The sequence below is a fragment of the Anas platyrhynchos genome, chromosome 21, assembly GCF_047663525.1.
Source record: "Anas platyrhynchos isolate ZD024472 breed Pekin duck chromosome 21, IASCAAS_PekinDuck_T2T, whole genome shotgun sequence".
Lineage (NCBI taxonomy): Eukaryota > Metazoa > Chordata > Aves > Anseriformes > Anatidae > Anas > Anas platyrhynchos.
In genome coordinates, this window is record NC_092607.1 from 4,569,593 (window position 1) to 4,587,586 (window position 17,994).

A 17,994-nucleotide genomic window follows, 5' to 3' on the forward strand; every position below is an offset into this window, starting at 1 on the left:
GTGCCCTACAGGACTGCTCCTTGTCCCTCTTCCTTTTGGTCACCCTTCCTTTTGGGCCGCTGCTTGCTCCTCACAACAGAGCAGAGGAGTTGGTACCTGCACAGCATCACAGTCCCATCCCCTCCTTGTGGTGTTGCTGTCCCCAATGAAAAGCTGCTAACAGCTTAAATAAAATAAAATAAAAATCACCACAATCCTCTGCAGACCAACTGCACTACCAACACCAGTATAACAGAGCAAAACCAAGCCTCCCGTTGTGCAGGGTGGTGATGGCATCAATGCCATCCCTGGGCCACGCAGGGTGGCACAGCGCAGAGCAGCTGGACGCAAGAGGCAGCAAGAACCTCAGCAAAGAGGAGCAGATTAGTCAGCTGGAGTAAAAGCCATAGGAAAGTAGAGAAAGCCACAAAAGGCTGATTGTGGCTTCGGCTGAATCTGCTCAGCACTGCAGCACAGTCTGCCATTCAGAGCGGGCCATGCCAGGCATCTATAACGTCTGCTCCCTATTGTGAGAGGAACTGCAGTTATTCCTTTATTCATAGCCCACAGCTCAGGATGAATGTTCTGGGGTGCCTGTGATGCCAAAGCCTCTGGCATCTTGTACAGAGCGATAGGATAAGAGATGGTGAACCTCAGAAGTAGCCAGAAGTTGGGGTGGATTTCCAGAGAAAAATAACAACTTTCATTTAAAAATACCAAGAACGAATACATCGAAAGCATTTTTAACCTAATGCGTTAAGATTTCAGACAAACTGAAAACTATTTGGCATCTCATGGCTTGGTTTTTCCTTGTGGAAAAAAAAATGCTCCGTAGAAAACACTTTAATCCCAAAGTACATTTTTCTACTTAAGAGTTTTGATGGAAAATATTAGGCCAGTCCTTGCAGGGATGGGCCTGGATGGAGCACCGTCAGGACACGGTGTGGGGAGGGAGAAGAGAGCTCTCCTGATGGGTGCTCCTTGATCCCAGGACCAGGCACAGGACTGGAGGTTTGAATACGTCAAATAGTTAGCAGACACCGTATTTATAAAGCTCACGTGCTGTGTTCCTGGATTTCTGAAGTGTTTTGCTACTACCACTCCTATGTGCTGCACGGGTTGCTGCCAAGGCAAGGCCCAGCTGCTGGTGGGGCAGCACTCGTATCTCTGCAAGATCTGGCCTCCAGAGCCTGCGGTCTGAGAGTCAGGATAAGCACTACAGCCTCCTGGATCGCTTTCAAATATGAGCTGGAGTAAAAGCAGAAACCTTCAGCTCTTCCAAGGCGGCCGAGCTGCCTCCCGAGGCCGCGGCCACCTTGGCACAGGGGCAGAGCCCTCCTGGGCCCTCTTGCCCGGCAGTGCACCGCAGCCAGCTCCTTGCCATCACCGCCGGGTAAGTAATAATGCATGACCCAAAAGCACTGGGGAGAGATTAGTTTCAGTCAAGTGATACATCTCTGGAAATCAAACTGTCTTCCCAGAGCTGGTTTTGAAATAAAATAGAGGAGAATCGAGAGGTGGAGCTGTAAGAGGTTAGCGTGGCTGCGCTGAGCGCAGGGATGTTTTGTTTTATTGAGGTTCTTTCCCCTTCCTTAGCACCTCCTTAGAGCCGTCAGGGTGTTTCCTGCACTGCCAGCTGCTTTTGTTGGTATTTTTATCTCTTCCTGCATGCGATGGCAGGGCGTGGGTATCTGCCATCACCAGCAGCTTGCAGGAACAGGGCTCGTGGCTGGGAGGGGACGGCTGGTGTCTGCTCACCAGGGTGGGCAGAAACACTGCTGTCGGGCTTGTGCTCTGCAAGGTGGCAGCCTGGGAGCACAGTCCTCCAGCTCACGCTGCTCACTGGGCTCTCAGCCCGAAGTTAAACCTCCTGTGGCTCCAGCAGGACTGGATCAAGTTCCCAGCAAATGCCCTCCAGCCAAGTCATGCCCTCTAAGTCTCCCCTTTACAAGGCCGCGGGCAGTAGCATCCTTACAGCAGGGAAATACACACCCTCCGCTCTGCTGGAGGAGCAATCAGCACTAACGAGCCCTGGTTCCAGGCTGGGCTTGGGGTAGGACACCCCACCTGGGTGCCCACAGCTGCCCAGCAGGGCTGTGCCAGAGGAGGACAGGCAGGACAGCACTGCCATCAGCTGTGTGTGACTTCTGTCACCCAGAGCCACCTCCAAGGCGGATGGGATGCAGGGAAGTGACACTACCCAGGGTGACATTCCTGGGCAAGGCTTCCTCTCCTGGAGCAGCCGGAGTTTGCCAAGAGCCCCCTGCTGCCCTCCACAGCGGGGTGGGCACAGAGGCAGGTGCTTGGCACGCAGCGCTGCCTCGCCATGAAGACCTCCCCCCTTCCATTCGGATGCTGTCACCAGCTCTGCATTTCACCCCCAAATAAGGCTGTCACAGGGGCAGATGAGCCCAAGCACACTTGAATTTCACCAAAGATACCCCTCAGGAGCCCACGGTGCAAAAGGCGCTCCAACAAGACACGGAGCTATTTCCCTGGGAGGCTCTTCCACCCGGCGAAGCCGCCCAGGCGGTGTCGGGTGCGATGGAGCCCGTGGCTCGGAGGGGACGAAGGGCAGGGGGCAGCTGAGCCGCGCATCCCAGCAATGCGCCCGAGATGCCTCGCGGAGCTGCGGGTGCTGCCGGTGACAGGTGGAGCCCGCAGAGGAAGCAGCCAGCAGCATCGAAGGAAGGATGTTCGGGCACATGCAGCTGCCGGGAGATGAGGTTACAACGCACAGCTAAACAAAGATCCCCGCGAGAAGGAAACGGATCCCTCCTGCCGCCTGGAAGGTAGGAGCCGAGCAGCGGCGGCTTGACATCATCGGGCCGAGCATTGGATTACAGCAGGCAGGGACTCAGCCGGCGGGGAGCAGAACACGCCCCTCGGCCCCACAAGTGCAACTTCATTTAGAGGCTCCCAGCGCAAGGAAGCCGCGAGTCTGGAGCTGGCTGCGGCCAACCTGGCTGGCGGGGCGCGTTTCCAGCCCCGATCCCTCCGGCAGCAGCGGGGCTTTGGGACTCAAGCAGCAGCCGGAGCCGTCGTGCCCGTAAGTGAATCGCGGGGAGCAGGGGGCCAGGGGCAGGATGCGGCTGGGGGCTGCCGATGGGTGGTTGCTTTACAGACTTAACTTCTACCTAACGGGCTGCCGGCAGCAGGATTTCGCTCCCCGCAAGCTGTGGGCTGAAAAAGCAAGGCTGCGTGCCGGCGTTGTGCCGGTGGCAGGGAGGTGGCTGCGTTTCACTTTGACAATCGCGTCGCGCCGGGCTCGCTGCGGAGGGGAGAGCTTCCTTAGAGATCACAAAGGACTGGCTCAGTGACCCCCGTGGGGATTTCTGGCCTCCTTTCTGCCGTTTGTCCATTTATTTCGAGACACTGGCCAGACAGGATCCCTTACGACACAGGGGCCACGCTGTGCCTGTCCGGGAGCAGATGCCAGGCTGCCAGACACCGGGCTCCCTGCCCGCGCTGTGGGTTGGGGCCACCCCAAGCCCTGGCTCACAAACGGGGTGGAAGCAGGCTCAGAGACTCGCAGGCATCCAGCTTCCCAAGCAAGTGTTTTAAAAGGCACAGAGTTGGGATAAAAAAAGAACTGCTGCGTGGCGATATTCTCAGGAGGCTTTGAAAATTCCTCCACCTCGGAGCTGCCTGGCGCTCTCCTCTCTCTGGTTTCCCCTAAGCAGCTGGTAGCGAGCAGCAGCGAGCTGGCACACGAGTGCAACACCTCAGTCCTAGAGGAGCATTTGGGAAGCATTTCCCTTGCATTGGAAGGGGTAAATGTGTCCACGGAACAAGAGCCAAGCTTAGCTGTATTCCCAGGAGCAATGCCCCTGGCAGCTGTGACCGTGGGACGAACGAGGAGGACGTGCCAGTGCTGGATGAGCAAGAGGTGGCTGTGGCGGGGCAGCTGCAGCAGTGAGGACAGCTCCAGGGGAAGCGTAGGCTGGTGGCAGAGGCCGTCAGACACACGCAGCCCTCAGGCTCTGGGCTGTGCTTGCTCATGGCAAGGTCAATGTGCCCCATCCAGCTGGCTGTGGGATGTGCTCTGGCTTTGTGGGCTCTTGGCTGGAAGGGGCCACCTTGGTGACGTGGGGCCACCCACGTGAGAAGCCATCAGGTGTTTACTGCGATGAGGGACAGTGTCTGGGAAATGAGGATGCATGAAGGGATCCTCTAAGGCTGAGTTAATTCATAGCATGGATGTGGATTAAATTGCTGTTTGCAAACACGGCTACACCAAAGCTTCCTGCACCCTGAGCACAGGACAGGGCGCTGGGCACCACGTCCTCCATGCCATGGACACTTGCCAGAGGGTGAGGATCTGGACTGGATGCCCCAAAGAGCTGGAGGCCATTAAAATAAAGTACATAGGCTGCTGACACAAGTAGCATCAGAGTAGAGATGCTAAAACCCAAAGAACCCTGCATCTATCCAACCACTTGTTATTTCTGTGCTCACAGTGGCTGATTCTGACGAGATGTAAAGGCTAAAATGAGCTAAAGTGCTGTTTCACTTCCCCCCATTCCCTTATACCAAAGAAAAGAGAATTTTGAGCCCGCTTGGAAGCCTGCGCACAGACATGCCCCCCCCCAAAACACAGCAATGAAAAACATTTCCCAGGTTGCTAATGTTTCCTGGACCTCCCGTGTTCCAGGGCCAGTTATTGCAGCACTGATCCCTCCAACCTGCCTGGCTAACCAAACACCAGCATCATCCCTGTTTTACCAAACCAGGTGCTTTTCCTGGGCTCATACAGGCCTGTAGCAGAACCAGGGGATGAATCTGAAATTCAATAAGGAACAGCAGAAGCTTCAACACTGCTTTTTATTTGCCTTACTGCACCACCCCGATCTCAATTTTCATATTCAGAGCCTCGATCCAGCTGCTGCTCCACACTGCGGAGGGTTTCCTTCGAGTCACCAGAGCCATACAAATGGAACAATCCAGCAAACAAGTTTTCCAACACAGTACCCGTTCCTTAGAGAGGATGAGAAAGGGGAGGAAAAAAAACATAAAAAAACCCAACACAAACAAACCAAACAACATGCTCCCAGCCAAGCCATAAAGGGAGGTGCTCCCAGAAGCTTACTGGTACCAGCTGGTGTGGTGGGGAGAGTCGGTGGCTGTGTGCACTTTGTCCCCAGCTCCTCCCAACGGCAGTGACAGAGACACCGAGGTGTTGCTCCAGGGCTCAGCCTGGGACCTGTAGCATGAGCAGGAAGAGCAGTGGTGGACTATGAACCATTTATTCCCCCAGTTTCTAAACTGTCACTTCTTTCAAGCCTGCAGGGCTATGTACTTTGCACCACTCATTTCTGGCTTGCACTGTGGGTTTCTAAATGCCTTCCTTCCTGGCACAGCCCCAGGAGGCACAGGGCTCTCTGCCTCTCCTCCATGCCTGCACGCTGCTGGCCACAAGCTGCTGCCTCAGGAACTCCCAGGCCAAGACCCAAATGCCAACGTTTGTTGATATTGACAGTGATGTAATAAGCCAAACATCCCCACCAGAGCGTCATCAACTTCACTGGAATTACTCTTTCCACAAAGTAATCAGCCAGTGGTGCTCATTGCCTCTAGATATCCCTGGCACTCAGTGCAGAAGGTGCTGTGCTGGATGCCAGGTCGCTATGGAGGTAACAAAGCTATTCTGGTCGCAGTTATAAGGATATTGCATTTCAAGGATTATAAAACCTCCTGGTTCAGGGCAATTAGTAACTGATGAAAAATATCCCATCACAACTATGAGTCTTCTTGCACCTCTGAGCCAAGGATGCCAGCTGCTGTTGGAGACAGGATACTGAGCTAGACAGCCTTTCAGCCTGCCCCGGGAGGAGCAGTCTCCTATTCTAATCAGTGATGCATTTGGCCTGATGTTTACCCGTGAGTCAAGAGCTACGAGAACGACCTTCTGTTTGCTGCCATCACCTTGGTTGAAACCAAAAAAGGATTTCCTCTCTGGATCAAAAGCAACACCAAGACATCTGCTGTATAGAATAGGGCTGATTTCTGCCAAAAAGCACTCTGGGCTTCTTGGAACATGTACTCGGTTTGAAGCAGTGCATTTGTTTTGTGTGTTCCTTCTGGGTAACAGCTGAAAAACAGTGAGAGAGTCTGGACCTCAAGCAGTGTGTATGTACCATGCTGATGGCAGTGCCCTTGTAATTCACTCCTCATTGGATGTGGATGTTTAGCTATCCCTTGGACATTTCCACAAGGTCCCTAAATAACACAGTACCTTGATGCACTATAGCACCAGATTAGGAAGAGTAAAATATTATTTTAGAAGTTACTTCAGCCCATCCCTACCCTACTGCAAGGGCTAGTCCCCATCACCAGCCCCAAGCTCCCAGACCCCCTGTGTGGGATGCTGTCTGCCTGTGCACATGGGGTCTCACAGCTCTGCACCCCCGGGGCTGGGGGAGCCAACAGAGGACAGAGCAGGGCACCCAGCTGCCATTCTGCAGGACCCCAAGTCCCCAAGGTAGGGCCATGGGGAGAAACATCCAGCTGGAGCAGCTGCTGGAGGGGTGGGAAGCCAAAATCAGTCACTAGTGGATCCCTCTCTCCAAAATCAGCTCTTTTGAGAGAAAACAGGGCTTCCCCAACATCCCCTCAGGACCAGGATTAGTGATGGCTCTTCTAGTTCAGAGCATCCTTGTTCCAATTTGCTTTAAGCATCTCCTGGCACAGGGCCACAGATTTGGAGAAGTTTCGCAATACATGCGAAGTGCCGGAGGTTTTGACATGGGAGCCGGAGGGAGGCAGGAATGCAAAGAGGGGAAATCGAGGATCGGGAATTTCCAAATCTGGCTTTCTTCCTTCCTGCTTTTGTCAGTCCAGTTGGTGTCCCCAAAAGGGTGATGTGCATTCCCAGAGCTGTGGGAATGCTGTTTCTTTTCCTGTCTAGCATTTTCAATAAGCACTTCACTGAAAGTGGGGTAAACACTAACAGAAGTGTATTGTTAAACCCTTGCGCCTGTGCTTGGATACTGCCACGATCTTAATTAGTATTTTCCACTTCTGTAAGCCTGTCATCTGCAGATCTCAAAGCTTTACAAATATTTGAAACATCTCATGAGGAAAGAGTATTAATAGCTCCATTTAACAGATGGGCAAACTGACACACAAAAGCAGCAAGTGCCCTGTCCTTGAGGCGGGGCTGGAGCAGGCGAGCAATCCTCAGCTCCAACAACGAGGCAGCTTTAGAAGTGGGTCAAGGAACGAAGAGGAAGTGTGCAGATCTGTCCTGGTTTGGAAAATGACCAGAGTCAGAGTGGCCCAGAGCCCAGGTGGACAAGGCAGAATTGCTGAATGAGCTACTGCTTGCTTCCTTACATGGTTAATCTCTTGCCTTTTGTCTGATAGTATGTGTCCATGTGTCCCTGGGACCAAGTAAAAAAAAAAAAAAAAAAAAAAAAAGCAGTCCATGATGTTCCAAAAAGTCTGAAAGCTGAAACAGCTGCTAAAATAAGCAAGTGTCTTGTTGGCTGGGCTCTGCAGGTCAGGAGATTGCAAGTCATCCGCAGATGTTAAGGCCACAGAGGAAATGTCTTTGAGCAGGGCTTAGGGACAAAGGGAGAAGGCACAGCTGTGTGCAGAGAACCAAACAGCACCAGGCAAACCAAGGTGACTGAAGTACCAGACAAACTTCCCCCTTTTTCCCCTCAAAGCAGCTAACATGGAAGTTTCACTTCTTTAAATGGCAGTGGGGCTGCAAACCAGTATTTATTTATACTTTTGTCACCAGCTCTGAACCCCCAGCCCTCCCTGTGGTGCAGGTCAGGGGACCGAGAGGCTTCGGTTCTTCCCAGTATGCTCAAATCAAGTTGTTGAAAGGAGAAGTAAAACCAAAAGGGAACTTCTGCGAGGCCAGGCTGCTGGTTGGGCTTTCTTTGCTCTTAGACCCAGCAAAGCAAACCACTTCTAATGCAGAAAAACACATGCTGAGAACATTTCTGATGAACCCGTGTCCTGAGGCCTCTCACTGCTCACCAACCCCACACTCCCTCCCCGTTACACTCACAGGTGGTGGAAAAAGCTGCCAAGCTTTCCACCTCCTGACATGAGCATGGACACTATTTTCTTACATTTATTTTATTTTCCTTCCCCAGAAGCCACTGCCCTGCTGTGTATGAAGCTTGTCTGACGTCATGTCCAGAAGGAAAGTCAACTAACCCAGGTAGGGATTCACTCTGCAGACTGATAAGATTTTTATTCACAGGGAAGTATTATATAAACAGGGAAAAGATTTTTCCTTCCTGTTTTGTAAGAAGTCATTTGACCTCCTCTGTAGTCTGTCTTACTAGCTGCTAGAAAGTTGCTAGGAGGAAACCAATATCCACAGTTGTGCTGTAATGACTTCCCTGCTGCATTTTCCATACTTTGCAGCCACACACACCAAGCCGTGTCGTGGTGCCAGCTCCCTGGGCAGCCCTACCATGAGCTGCATAGCACAGCCCTGCTGCGTGGCTGATAGCTCACTGCTCCCACGCAGCCATGCCAGTTTTGCTCTGTGGATAGGGTCAGCCCAGCAAGATGCAGGGAATCCCCAGCTCTGAGCCTTTCTGTGACACTTGGGTGAGTGGTGAGCCTGCTGGCTCAGACAATCCTCCCTGTGCTGTGTCTCCTGCTCAGAGCTTCTCAGCCCCATGTCTGGCTGTGCAGGTCACCTTGCTGCTTTCTCTCATCACTTACAGGCAGTTTGCACTGAGCAGGTGTCTGCAGATCTGGCACCAACACATCTCAGGGCTGGCTGGTGCACTGTCATTCACCCTGCAGGTCTCAGAGCAGCTCACCTACACCAACACCTTTCTGTGCATGCTGGAGACGCCCCATGCCCTTCTGTGCCCAGGCTGCATTTCAGTGGACCATAGAATATTTGGCAACTCATTTAATGTGGCACTTTCCCTTCTGAGACCATAGCTTGCAAGGATCTCTGCAAGTACACGCACAGTGTTTTGGTGCATCTCGAGCACCACTTCAACTCATGTCAAGATCTCACATCCCTGGTGACTCACATGCAGGGACTTACTCTGCCTGCAGCAAGGCTCAGCAGCTGCTACACCTAACACAAACGTACCAGAAACCTCCCCCCACCACAGCAATGCTGTGAGGTGGGTGCATGGGGCTCCAGCAAGGCAGAACAGCCAAAGGGGCTGCTGCTTTCAGTGGGTCACACAGAAGGACTCAGCTCAGCCAGCTCCTACCAGCTCTTGTTTTACTCCTACACTTCCTATTTCAGCTGTCAGCAAATCTCCAATAGCTGCAGCCCAGCCACTGACCCTTGTCATTGCTCCTATGGGGATCTACCCCCATTTCCCAAGCAACCACTACCCCTCTCCTCTGAGTTACATGTGTGATTTTTCCTCTGTGCAGCAGCACGAGTGAACCAGCCAGGAAAGCCCCAGGGAGCAGAGCTAAGCCCATTTCTGCTAATCAGCCTGCCTCATTCCACAGTGACACTTTTAAGAGCTGCCCTGGTTATTTTTAGGGCCCACTGGGAGCTGCAAGGGCTATGGCCCCTCTGGAGGCTGCAGGGCTTCTCCCACAGCCCCTCACACCACACAGAGTGGGAACATGCTGCTTGGGTGTGGCTGTGACACCCATGGAGCTGGATGAGCCTGCATGAAGCAGGGCCAAGCAGGTGTGTGCACTACAGCTAGATGCACTTCCACACAGCAGCTGAACCCAGCTGTCCAGAGGATTTGTTCTTTTTTCCTCTTAATACAGAAGTAAAAACCCAGGCCTACATACCTCAGTCTTCATAGAAAGGTCTTCCCCCAAACAGAGCCATCCCATCAAGAGCTGCTGGGCCTTCCCCCTCCTTTTATACAAACAAGGGCAGCTGTGCTCGAAAATAGGCCCCAGCTGCATCTCCTCTGGGCTGAGGGAAGCCCTCCTCACCTGGGGAGGCTGCAAGGTGCTGGTGTGGTGGGTGAGCATCCCAGGCAGGGATTGAGGAGGTCACAGTCTCTGAATTCAATGCCCTGAGGTACTCAGAAGAGTTGTGGGACCATTGGGTAGTTTCCAGCCTTTGTAGGAAATTTGAGGTGAAAGACAGCAGGGACTTTTCTTCCATAGGCCTGGATGGTCTGGGGGGAGGCAGGGGATTCGTGGGGATCTCCACTGCAAAGGAACCCATCAAATGGCTCCGACATGCTGGGACATCACAAGTGGGGACAATACAAGGGGTCCTCCTAGGACATGATTACAACAGCAGCTGTAAGACTGTTACAGCTGGAGGGTTTATAGTGTCTGGTCTGTGGTTAGGCTGTTTTGCAAATTCAGCCATTAGCAAATCTTCCACAGCCATGGTTTTGCTCATGTGAAAGTGCATTCGCGTACAAAGGCAGCTAAACGAGAAGTGTGGGGAAAAATAAAAATAATGCTGGGTGGAGCCCTCCCCTCATACTCTTTGCTTTGATGGGGTCTCTGTGGGGGACTGAGGGGTGGGGGCTCTTGGGACCAAGGGTGCTTGGATGAAGGGCTTGGGCTCACTGCTCCGCACAGCGCGCGTGGTGGAGCCGTGTCTGCCTGCACTGGGAGGGGAAAATAGGGGAGAGCAAGGCACCAGCTGGCCACAGCCCAAGGCCAACGTGTCCCCCACCATTTGGGTGCTCTCCCTGCATGTTGTGGGGCTGCCCCGGCCCCATCCCATGGCACTGGGGCTCATCCTGACCGGCCCTGTCTCCCTGAGCCCTGAGGGATGTGTGGCTGCCCCAGGGATGGGGACAGCGGCACCTCGAAGCTGTGGGATGCAGAAAACAAGCTCAACCTGGGAACAAAACACAAATACAACCGCTGTCACGGCAACTGGCTCCAGATGCACGGAGAGACCAATTATTTCCATTAATCAACTTGGTGAGAAGCTGCAGAAGAGGCTTAAAATGCAGATGAGGTTTGGATGCTGTGGGAAGGGAGGAGCCCCAGAAAAGCTCGGTTGCCAAGGAAAAATGTGATTTTTCCCCTCGCAGAGGGCAACGACTGGCATCCTTGTGCAGCCACCAACACAGGGCTGGAGCCAGAGCCAGGCCAATGGGGAGATCGGCGCTGAGTAATGCTAACAAAGAGATGTCATTGTGGGCTGGTGGGCTGAGCAATCTCCTCCGTTCTCCCACAGAGACCCAGAGCAGGGGTCCCCAAGAGCAGGCTGGGGATGTGCTGAAGGGCAGGAGTGAGGGAGAAGCTAAATGCAAGGGGTGTGAAGTCCTAAGTCCTACAGGAGTCAGGCTGAGCCACATCATAAATTAGAAGCTAAGCAGTGAGTTAGCAGCTCTACAGGCCTCCAGTGATCTTCCTGCCACAAAACAAGGCCAAAGCAACAGATGGGATCTGTTTTACACACTGAGCCTCAATCTCCCTGCTGTGCCTGTTCTGCTCTATGAATGATATTTTTCCACCAAGTCCTGGAGAACCCTAAAAGCTCTGTTTTTGCAGAATCCCTGCAGTGGAAGGAGACGCCGTGATGTCGGGGCTGGCTGAATTCACTTCATTTAGTGTCAGAGCCAGAGGGTGCAGAGTTACTACGAGGAATCCCACAGCAAAAGCCTTCCAAAAATACCAATGTGACATGCCCAACCTTGGCATTTCTTCACCACCACAGCGTGGCGAGGCTTTTCCACACCGCTCAGCACGTGAGATGGACACCCGTGCCTTGGCAGGAGATCAGGCTGCTGCCTGTTTTCTCTCCCAGCCATGAAATTGGGGGTCCCACTGCTTGGAGCCCATCAGTTCGGGTAGGGGCAAAGCCACCACCATGTTTTGGAGGATGCAGGCCCAGCAGGAGGGCAGGGGAGCTCTGTGCCTGGTGCAGGCCCCGCTGCCAGCCCTACCAGCACCACCAGGACTGGAGACCCAGCAGGGCTTCTACAGCGTCATCCTGGTTTCTGGGCCTGGATCAAAGCTCCAGGACATGGGGGTCTTGAGCTGTAGCGAGGTCGTAAAGGCACTGGCACAGGTCTAAAAATACTCCCTAGCCCTGATAACCACATTATGGAGCCTTCATCCTTTGGTGTGCAACCTCTCACGCATGTTCCCAGACAAGAGCCAGTGGAAAATTTGCTGAAATTCCAGCTGGAAGCTGTCAGACAGTTGGTGGAAACCCCCTGACCTCAAGTGCTGGCTATTGCCCTGTGGGATTTTTTCCCTCCTGGCTAGATGAGGCTCTCGCAGCAGGGAACCTCACAGCAGACCGCAGGGAGCACGGAAACCCTGGTGCTGCCTCTATGCTCTACCAGGCCCCCTCAGCAGCAAACCCTCTCACGCTGTAAATATTTTACAAGCCCGGCAGGGCTGTTGAGTGTGTTTTGCTGTTGTTATGGATCTGCCCCCAGCAGGAGAGGGCTAATAATAGTCAGGGTACCCGGGAATGAAAGGGCGAGGGGTGCAACGCGGAGCTCTCGAAGGCACTGTATGTCTCCATGCCCTCATCCCTGCAGCTTGGTGGTAAAGGGAAGAGAAGCAGGATGCGAAGCCTGAACAGAAAAAAGGGTCTTTATCCCTCTTCCCCTGCAAGGTTCAAACACAGCAAGGTTTAGTTTGGTTTGGGAAAAAGCTTGGCTGGGCCTCCAGAAATTCGTAGGCCAAGCGCAGCAGTTCGATCCTCTGGTGTGACACTGGGAGAGCAGGATCCGGCCCTGCGGGCACGGAGCTGTTGGTCCCAATTGCCGCTCGCAACGGGTGGTGGAAGCACTGGGGATGTAAGTGTGGGGGACTCCTGCACCTCAGGGCTCCGTGTCCCCTGCCAGCCCTTGCCGGCTGCCTGTTGGGGTCACCGAGACATTCTTCTGGTGTCCCAGGAGACAGCACGCCCTTGAGGAACGGGAACATCTCTGTGCGGCCCCAGAACTAACGGCAGGCACAGGCCCTGACCTGCCCAGCGCCACGCCTGGGAGCGGGGGAAGCGAGATAGGGCCCAATTTCATCCCCCCCCCGTGAAGGGAAGCCGTGGGGGCTCGGGCTCAGTACTGCAGAGACACCTGCTGCTGTTTAACCTTCGTGCCTCCCCCTTCCAGCCGCCCGCTGGGCTGGGCTGGCTCCCTCAAGGGACAAGGATGTCTAAGAAGTGCGCCAGGGTGTCCTGTAGCAGTAGGTGCCACCAGGAGGCGAGCAGGAATTTGTCTGACACAGACAGTTTATGCAGTTACTGCGAAGCCCAGTTGGTAGAGCAAAAGCCTGACAAGACCCTGAGGTAAGAAAGGCAGGCCGGGGGCAAGCTCAGCACGGCCATTCTGCCTGCTGGTAGCGTGCAGTCCAAAAATAGCTCTTCTTAGCCATGAAAATAGCTCTTGCTGGCTTACAGGTTAACCTAGATGAGGGACAGATGCAGTGTCATGCGAAGGGCTTCCTTTGAAACTGGAGTCCAGGGCTGGGTGTGACTGCAAAAATCCATCCGAGCCCTGCAAGCCATGGGACACAGGCCATGGGACATAAATGTGCACTACGGGTGCGGGGCCCTTGGTGTTTAACCCCCCAGGGGTGTTTCCAGGCCATTGTCCACCTCCCAGTGCTTGCAGTACCTGCGTGCTCGTAGTGACGGGCCTGGGAGCTGCAGAGGAGCAGGCAAGGGGGGAATGGGAATTTGGTGCTGGCTTGTCTGTTGGATAGAGAGGTGTGCCCTCCTTTCTGGCTCTCTTGCACACTGAAAGGCAGAAGTATCGTTTAACCCTTTAATTTTTTAGCAGCCACACCTTCTGAATGGGTGAAATTCCTCCTGGGTGTGAGCAGGGCTCGCTGGTCTGCAGCAGGGAAGTTCAGACCCCGGAGAGCAGAGCCAGCTGCTTCTCCCGCTGCCCACGAGCTCCCCGGGGAAGGACAGCGAGCCCAGCTGGGGTCTGGCACCAAAACCTACCCCAAACATCACGTCCACAGCAGCAGAGCCGAGACCGTTGCGGCTCAGATCTCCCATTTCGTTCCAGTCCTCACAAGATGCTATGGAAAAATAAGCTTGAGCCAAACAGCAGGCTTGGCAGGGCAAGGTTATTTCAGCAAGGCGAGGAGCTTTAAACTGGGGAGCTACCGCTCCACCACCGTCCATCCACAGTGACACGGCTCCAACTCTGCGGGCAGGAGGGAAGCATTTTTTTCTGATCCCTGGCCGATGTTAATAGATTTTTCACTGGCTAAACCCCACCGAGCTGGTTTGAGCCTGCCGGGAGCTGCAGAAAAATCACATCTCCCCTGAAAAGTGAGGCTGTGGCTCCTGGATGCAGGGGCTTCCCAGCACCCTGCTGGTCATGGGGGCGGGCAGGGACCCCCTGGCCCGGCCGAGGGGGGGCTGCAGAGCGGGACAAGAGTTTGGAGCAAGGGACCGGGACAAGAGCTTGGAGCAAGGGACCGGGACAAGAGCTTGGAGCAAGGGGCCGGCGCTGCGGGAAGCGGCCGCCCCGGCCCCGGTGGCGCTGCGGGGCTCCGCGGGCTGAGCCGGGCGGCAGAGCTCAGCCGCCACCTCCCGGCGGCTTCTGCCCCAGCATCGTCCCTGCTGCTCCCCACGGAGCTGCCGAGCTCCGAGGAGGACTTGCAAGGGGGCGGCTGAACGCTCGCCGTGCCCCAGGATGGGGCGCTTTGCACGCTGAGGTCCGCCAGCCTCGGCGGTGGAGGCTGCGGGTTTGAGGAGCTGGGCTTCCCAGCAGGCTGCCCTGGTAGGGAGATGAGCATTGAGCAGGATTGGTGCAGGAGCTGAACAAGCCTCTCAGTGGCATATTAGCCCTAAGACACAAAAGCAAGTGAATGTAAGAAACTGCATTTTTTCCATTAGATGCCGACGTTCCCGATCGGCACCTCCTCCAGGTGGAGGAGCAGGGCGGAAGGTGTTCTTTCCAGTGGGTGAAATAAGCCAACTGATAGCCTCTAACTTCCATGCAGAAAAAAACAAAACAAAACAAAACAAAAAAAAAAAAAAACAAAAAACAACAACAACAACAAAAAAAAAGTGCCAAACTCTGTGAGCGGGAGAGGGAACCAAAAGCCTCCAAGGTTTCCATCGCCAAGGCAGCATGGGACAGCTAGCTCTGTGCCCAGGCGCCAAGACGCTTGCGGTACGTTCCTAAAGCTGCTCAGCTCCCTGCACTGTGTGCAGGACAAATGCTGGCAAGTTAAAGCCTCAGCTAAAATGAAAACCAACAGCTTAGACACCCACCAGGCTGGACCAAGAGCTGGCTGGCAGCTTGTGTTCATTGTGAACCTTTCTCTGCAGTCTGCACTTGGCACAGACAGGAGCGAAGGGATCCAAAAACCTCACAGAAAGGTTGATTTTCACATGGTAAAATGCTTATCAGAAAGCCGTCTCACCAAACTCTCTGTCCGTTACATGAATGTGACAAACACACCAGTGCTGATGTGGAGCACTCACTGGCTCCTGGAGCTTTTGGGTGGCTGCCTCCTGGAGCCCCATTTCTGATTACAAATTCAGGTTGGATCAGCCCCCCCAGTGCGGAGAGCCAAATTCAGCCTCCATTCAAAGCTCCTCAAATGGCATTTGGAGGAGGAAGAAGGGCTTGGGCCAGGCTGATGTTGAGCTGAAATGCTGAGCTTTGAATCCAAGACAGCCTCCGTTCCCCATCGTGCTGGGAAGCCAAGCAGCAGGCGCGTGGTGTGCACTGAGAACAAAGCTGGTGGCAGCAGAGCCAGCAGCGGGTTGCTACCTGAGATTTCAGTAGCTGCTCCACCTGGGAGCAGAGTTGTAGGGGCTTTTTTTTTTTTTTTTTTTTTTTTCAGGCTGTAATTTACCTGCATAAAGTCATCTAACCTGGATGCAGCCGTGCATACAGGGCTGAGCATCCTTGACCTCAGAGTTGTGTTTTCTCTGCAGGAGTTTGGATGTGCATAGAAATTCAATGGAGGTAGAGTCCAGCACATACACTGACTTTATTTCCTGCGATCGGGCTGGCCGGAGGAACGCTGTCCACGACATCCAGCGAGATGCAACCACCATCAGCATGCGCAAGCTGACCGAGGACATCAGTGACCTCACCGTCGAAGGGGCAGGTGAGCTGCCGCAGGCACTGGTAACCACAGCTCGTGGTGCCCAGCCTAGGAGGACACGTCATGAAACTGCAGCAAAGCAAAGTCCCTGGGAGCCAGGCACAACGGGGGGATGCTCAGGGGATCCCATCCCTCACTGCAGCCAGCAGGAGGCTCACAGGCCAAGGGCCTCATGCAACCAGCGGGGTGGTCCCTGGGGTCCTGGTGCAAGAACACTGCAGCCAAGATCCTGGTCCTGTTTTAACAGGATGAGCACCAACCAGCAGCCTTCTCAGGGCAACATACACATCAAAAATACCTTAGGCTTCATAAAATTCATGGGGTGGGAGCTATAGTTTGCTTTTTCCATTTCTCTAGTTATCCTTCAAATAGTATTTTATATAGGAACAGAATTAGTTTTAACCACCACCAGCCATCTCCATGCCTCCCCCATAGCCCAGACGTGGCAGGATTGCCCTGCTCAATGCTGCTGCCCAGCTGGCTATGGGATGCACGAATCCTCAGCTCTGAGCCTGAGGCTGGGTTCACTAACAAGCAACCAAACACAAAGCACAGCTGCAGAGAATAAACTCCTTTCCAGCCCCTTCTCCAAGCTGCACTCCGTACCTATAAAAATGCTTTAAAATGCATTACCCCAGCTGTACCTCTTCAAACATATCCCTAACAGCACGTGTCCATATACCTGGCTGCAATAAGGACAAACTGGAGCTCATCTAGAGAGAACCCGGGTAACTGCCTGGCTGTCTGCTTGGAGCTTGCCTTCATAAGTTAGGCAAGGAGAGCTTTGAAAGGGACTGTCGGTGTAGGACTGCTGTATTCATGCACCCTGCAGTCATATAAACTCTTTGCACCTGCCTTTGAGACCCGAGGCACCCTCCCAGCAGCATCAGATATTCTTCTTTGAGATGGGTTTGTGCTCTGGGAACGTGAAAAGACAAGCCTATACATTTAAGCCACAGATATCTGGCCACAGATAGGTGGCAATAGGGCTTCAGCTAGCGAGCTGCATGAAATCAGTGTAGCAATGACTGATGCCTTGTGTCCTGAGCACAGCGTAACCATGCTTTCCTCCCACTCCTCCCTCCTGCAGACAGCGAAGCACCTAGCACCTCTTCTGAGAGCGACCCTGAAGCACGACCAAAGGAGCAAGAAAACAAACCCTCTCCATGACAGCGTGCAGGGGGTGGGATGGGGCGGCAGGAGGGACTTGCTGTGAATGTTAAACGAGAATTTGCTATTGAATTTGTGGACAAAAGCCAACCTGGACCAGGCAGTTGTCTGTCACACGCCTCTGCAGCCGCCGTTTTGTTTAGAGCGCCGCAAGATGCTGCACAAGGACTGGCACCTCCAAAAGACTTCTGCTCCCATCCCTAACGATTTAGAGCAACACTGCAGTGTTTGTAGTGATATGAGCCATTCTCAAGATGCCTTAGCTGCAATTTTCCCCTATGGGAAAAGGCAATTTCAGTAATAATATACACACCAGACTTTCCCGTCCAAGGTACCTTCCCACCATTGCAAATTTAGCCTATTATTTATTCTGTTTCCATAGATTAGAAGTTTAGACAATTGTTTTTTCCACTCACTGCCCTCATCCCACATTTCACAACTGAGCTGGCCTCCAGACCGCCCATGGGGCCGCTCTGCAGGGCAGGCAGCGGGGGGGACCCTGTCAGTCCCATGCATCCATTGGCCAGCCCCGTGCAGCCCCGCTGCTGCTGCTCAGCACCAGGAAAGGACCAAAGCACAGCCCCGTGTGGACAAGCTCCACCGACAGGCGCAGCAGCATCAGCCACAGGCATCTTTTCTTTGGGTTTTAGCATTTTAAGGTATTGTTAAGGGGAGGGGAGAAACATTTTGCTGTTTTGACTGTTGAAATTCAGGCTTAACTTTGCAAGCTGTTAGCTGAGATTATCTCCGGTAGGATCTCACACCATTCTCTCTTTTAGGAGACATGTTTTGTGTTAAAGATGGTTTGATAAAACTATATAAGCTGTTGGAATAAATAACACAGCCTTCAAGTACCGAAGGTGT

The 17,994-nt window shown here is 53.6% G+C and overlaps 1 protein-coding gene and 1 long non-coding RNA gene across 4 annotated transcripts; one reads left to right on the forward strand and one right to left on the reverse strand.

Moving 5' to 3' along the window:
• The first annotated feature begins 2,783 nt into the window (after positions 1 to 2,783).
• PKIG (cAMP-dependent protein kinase inhibitor gamma) lies at positions 2,784 to 17,985 on the forward strand. Of its 2 annotated transcripts, none has more exons than XM_027472905.3 (3): positions 2,784 to 3,028; positions 15,788 to 15,963; positions 17,051 to 17,985. In XM_027472905.3, exons 2-3 carry the CDS (start codon positions 15,813 to 15,815, stop codon positions 17,128 to 17,130), a joined length of 231 nt encoding a protein of 76 aa, XP_027328706.1. In that variant the 5' UTR covers positions 2,784 to 3,028; positions 15,788 to 15,812; the 3' UTR covers positions 17,131 to 17,985. The 2 variants fall into 2 exon arrangements, with proteins under 2 accessions (XP_027328706.1, XP_071882649.1); XM_072026548.1 differs by lacking the exon at positions 2,784 to 3,028 and adding an exon at positions 13,032 to 13,168.
• On the reverse strand, positions 4,790 to 9,773 carry LOC139999229 (uncharacterized). Of its 2 annotated transcripts, none has more exons than XR_011804526.1 (2): positions 9,733 to 9,773; positions 4,790 to 7,902 (listed from the first exon to the last, which is right to left on the reverse strand). It is a non-coding gene; the product is annotated as an uncharacterized lncRNA (long non-coding RNA). The 2 variants fall into 2 exon arrangements; XR_011804527.1 differs by having other exon boundaries at positions 4,790 to 8,914; positions 9,733 to 9,769.
• Positions 17,986 to 17,994: the final 9 nt, after the last annotated feature.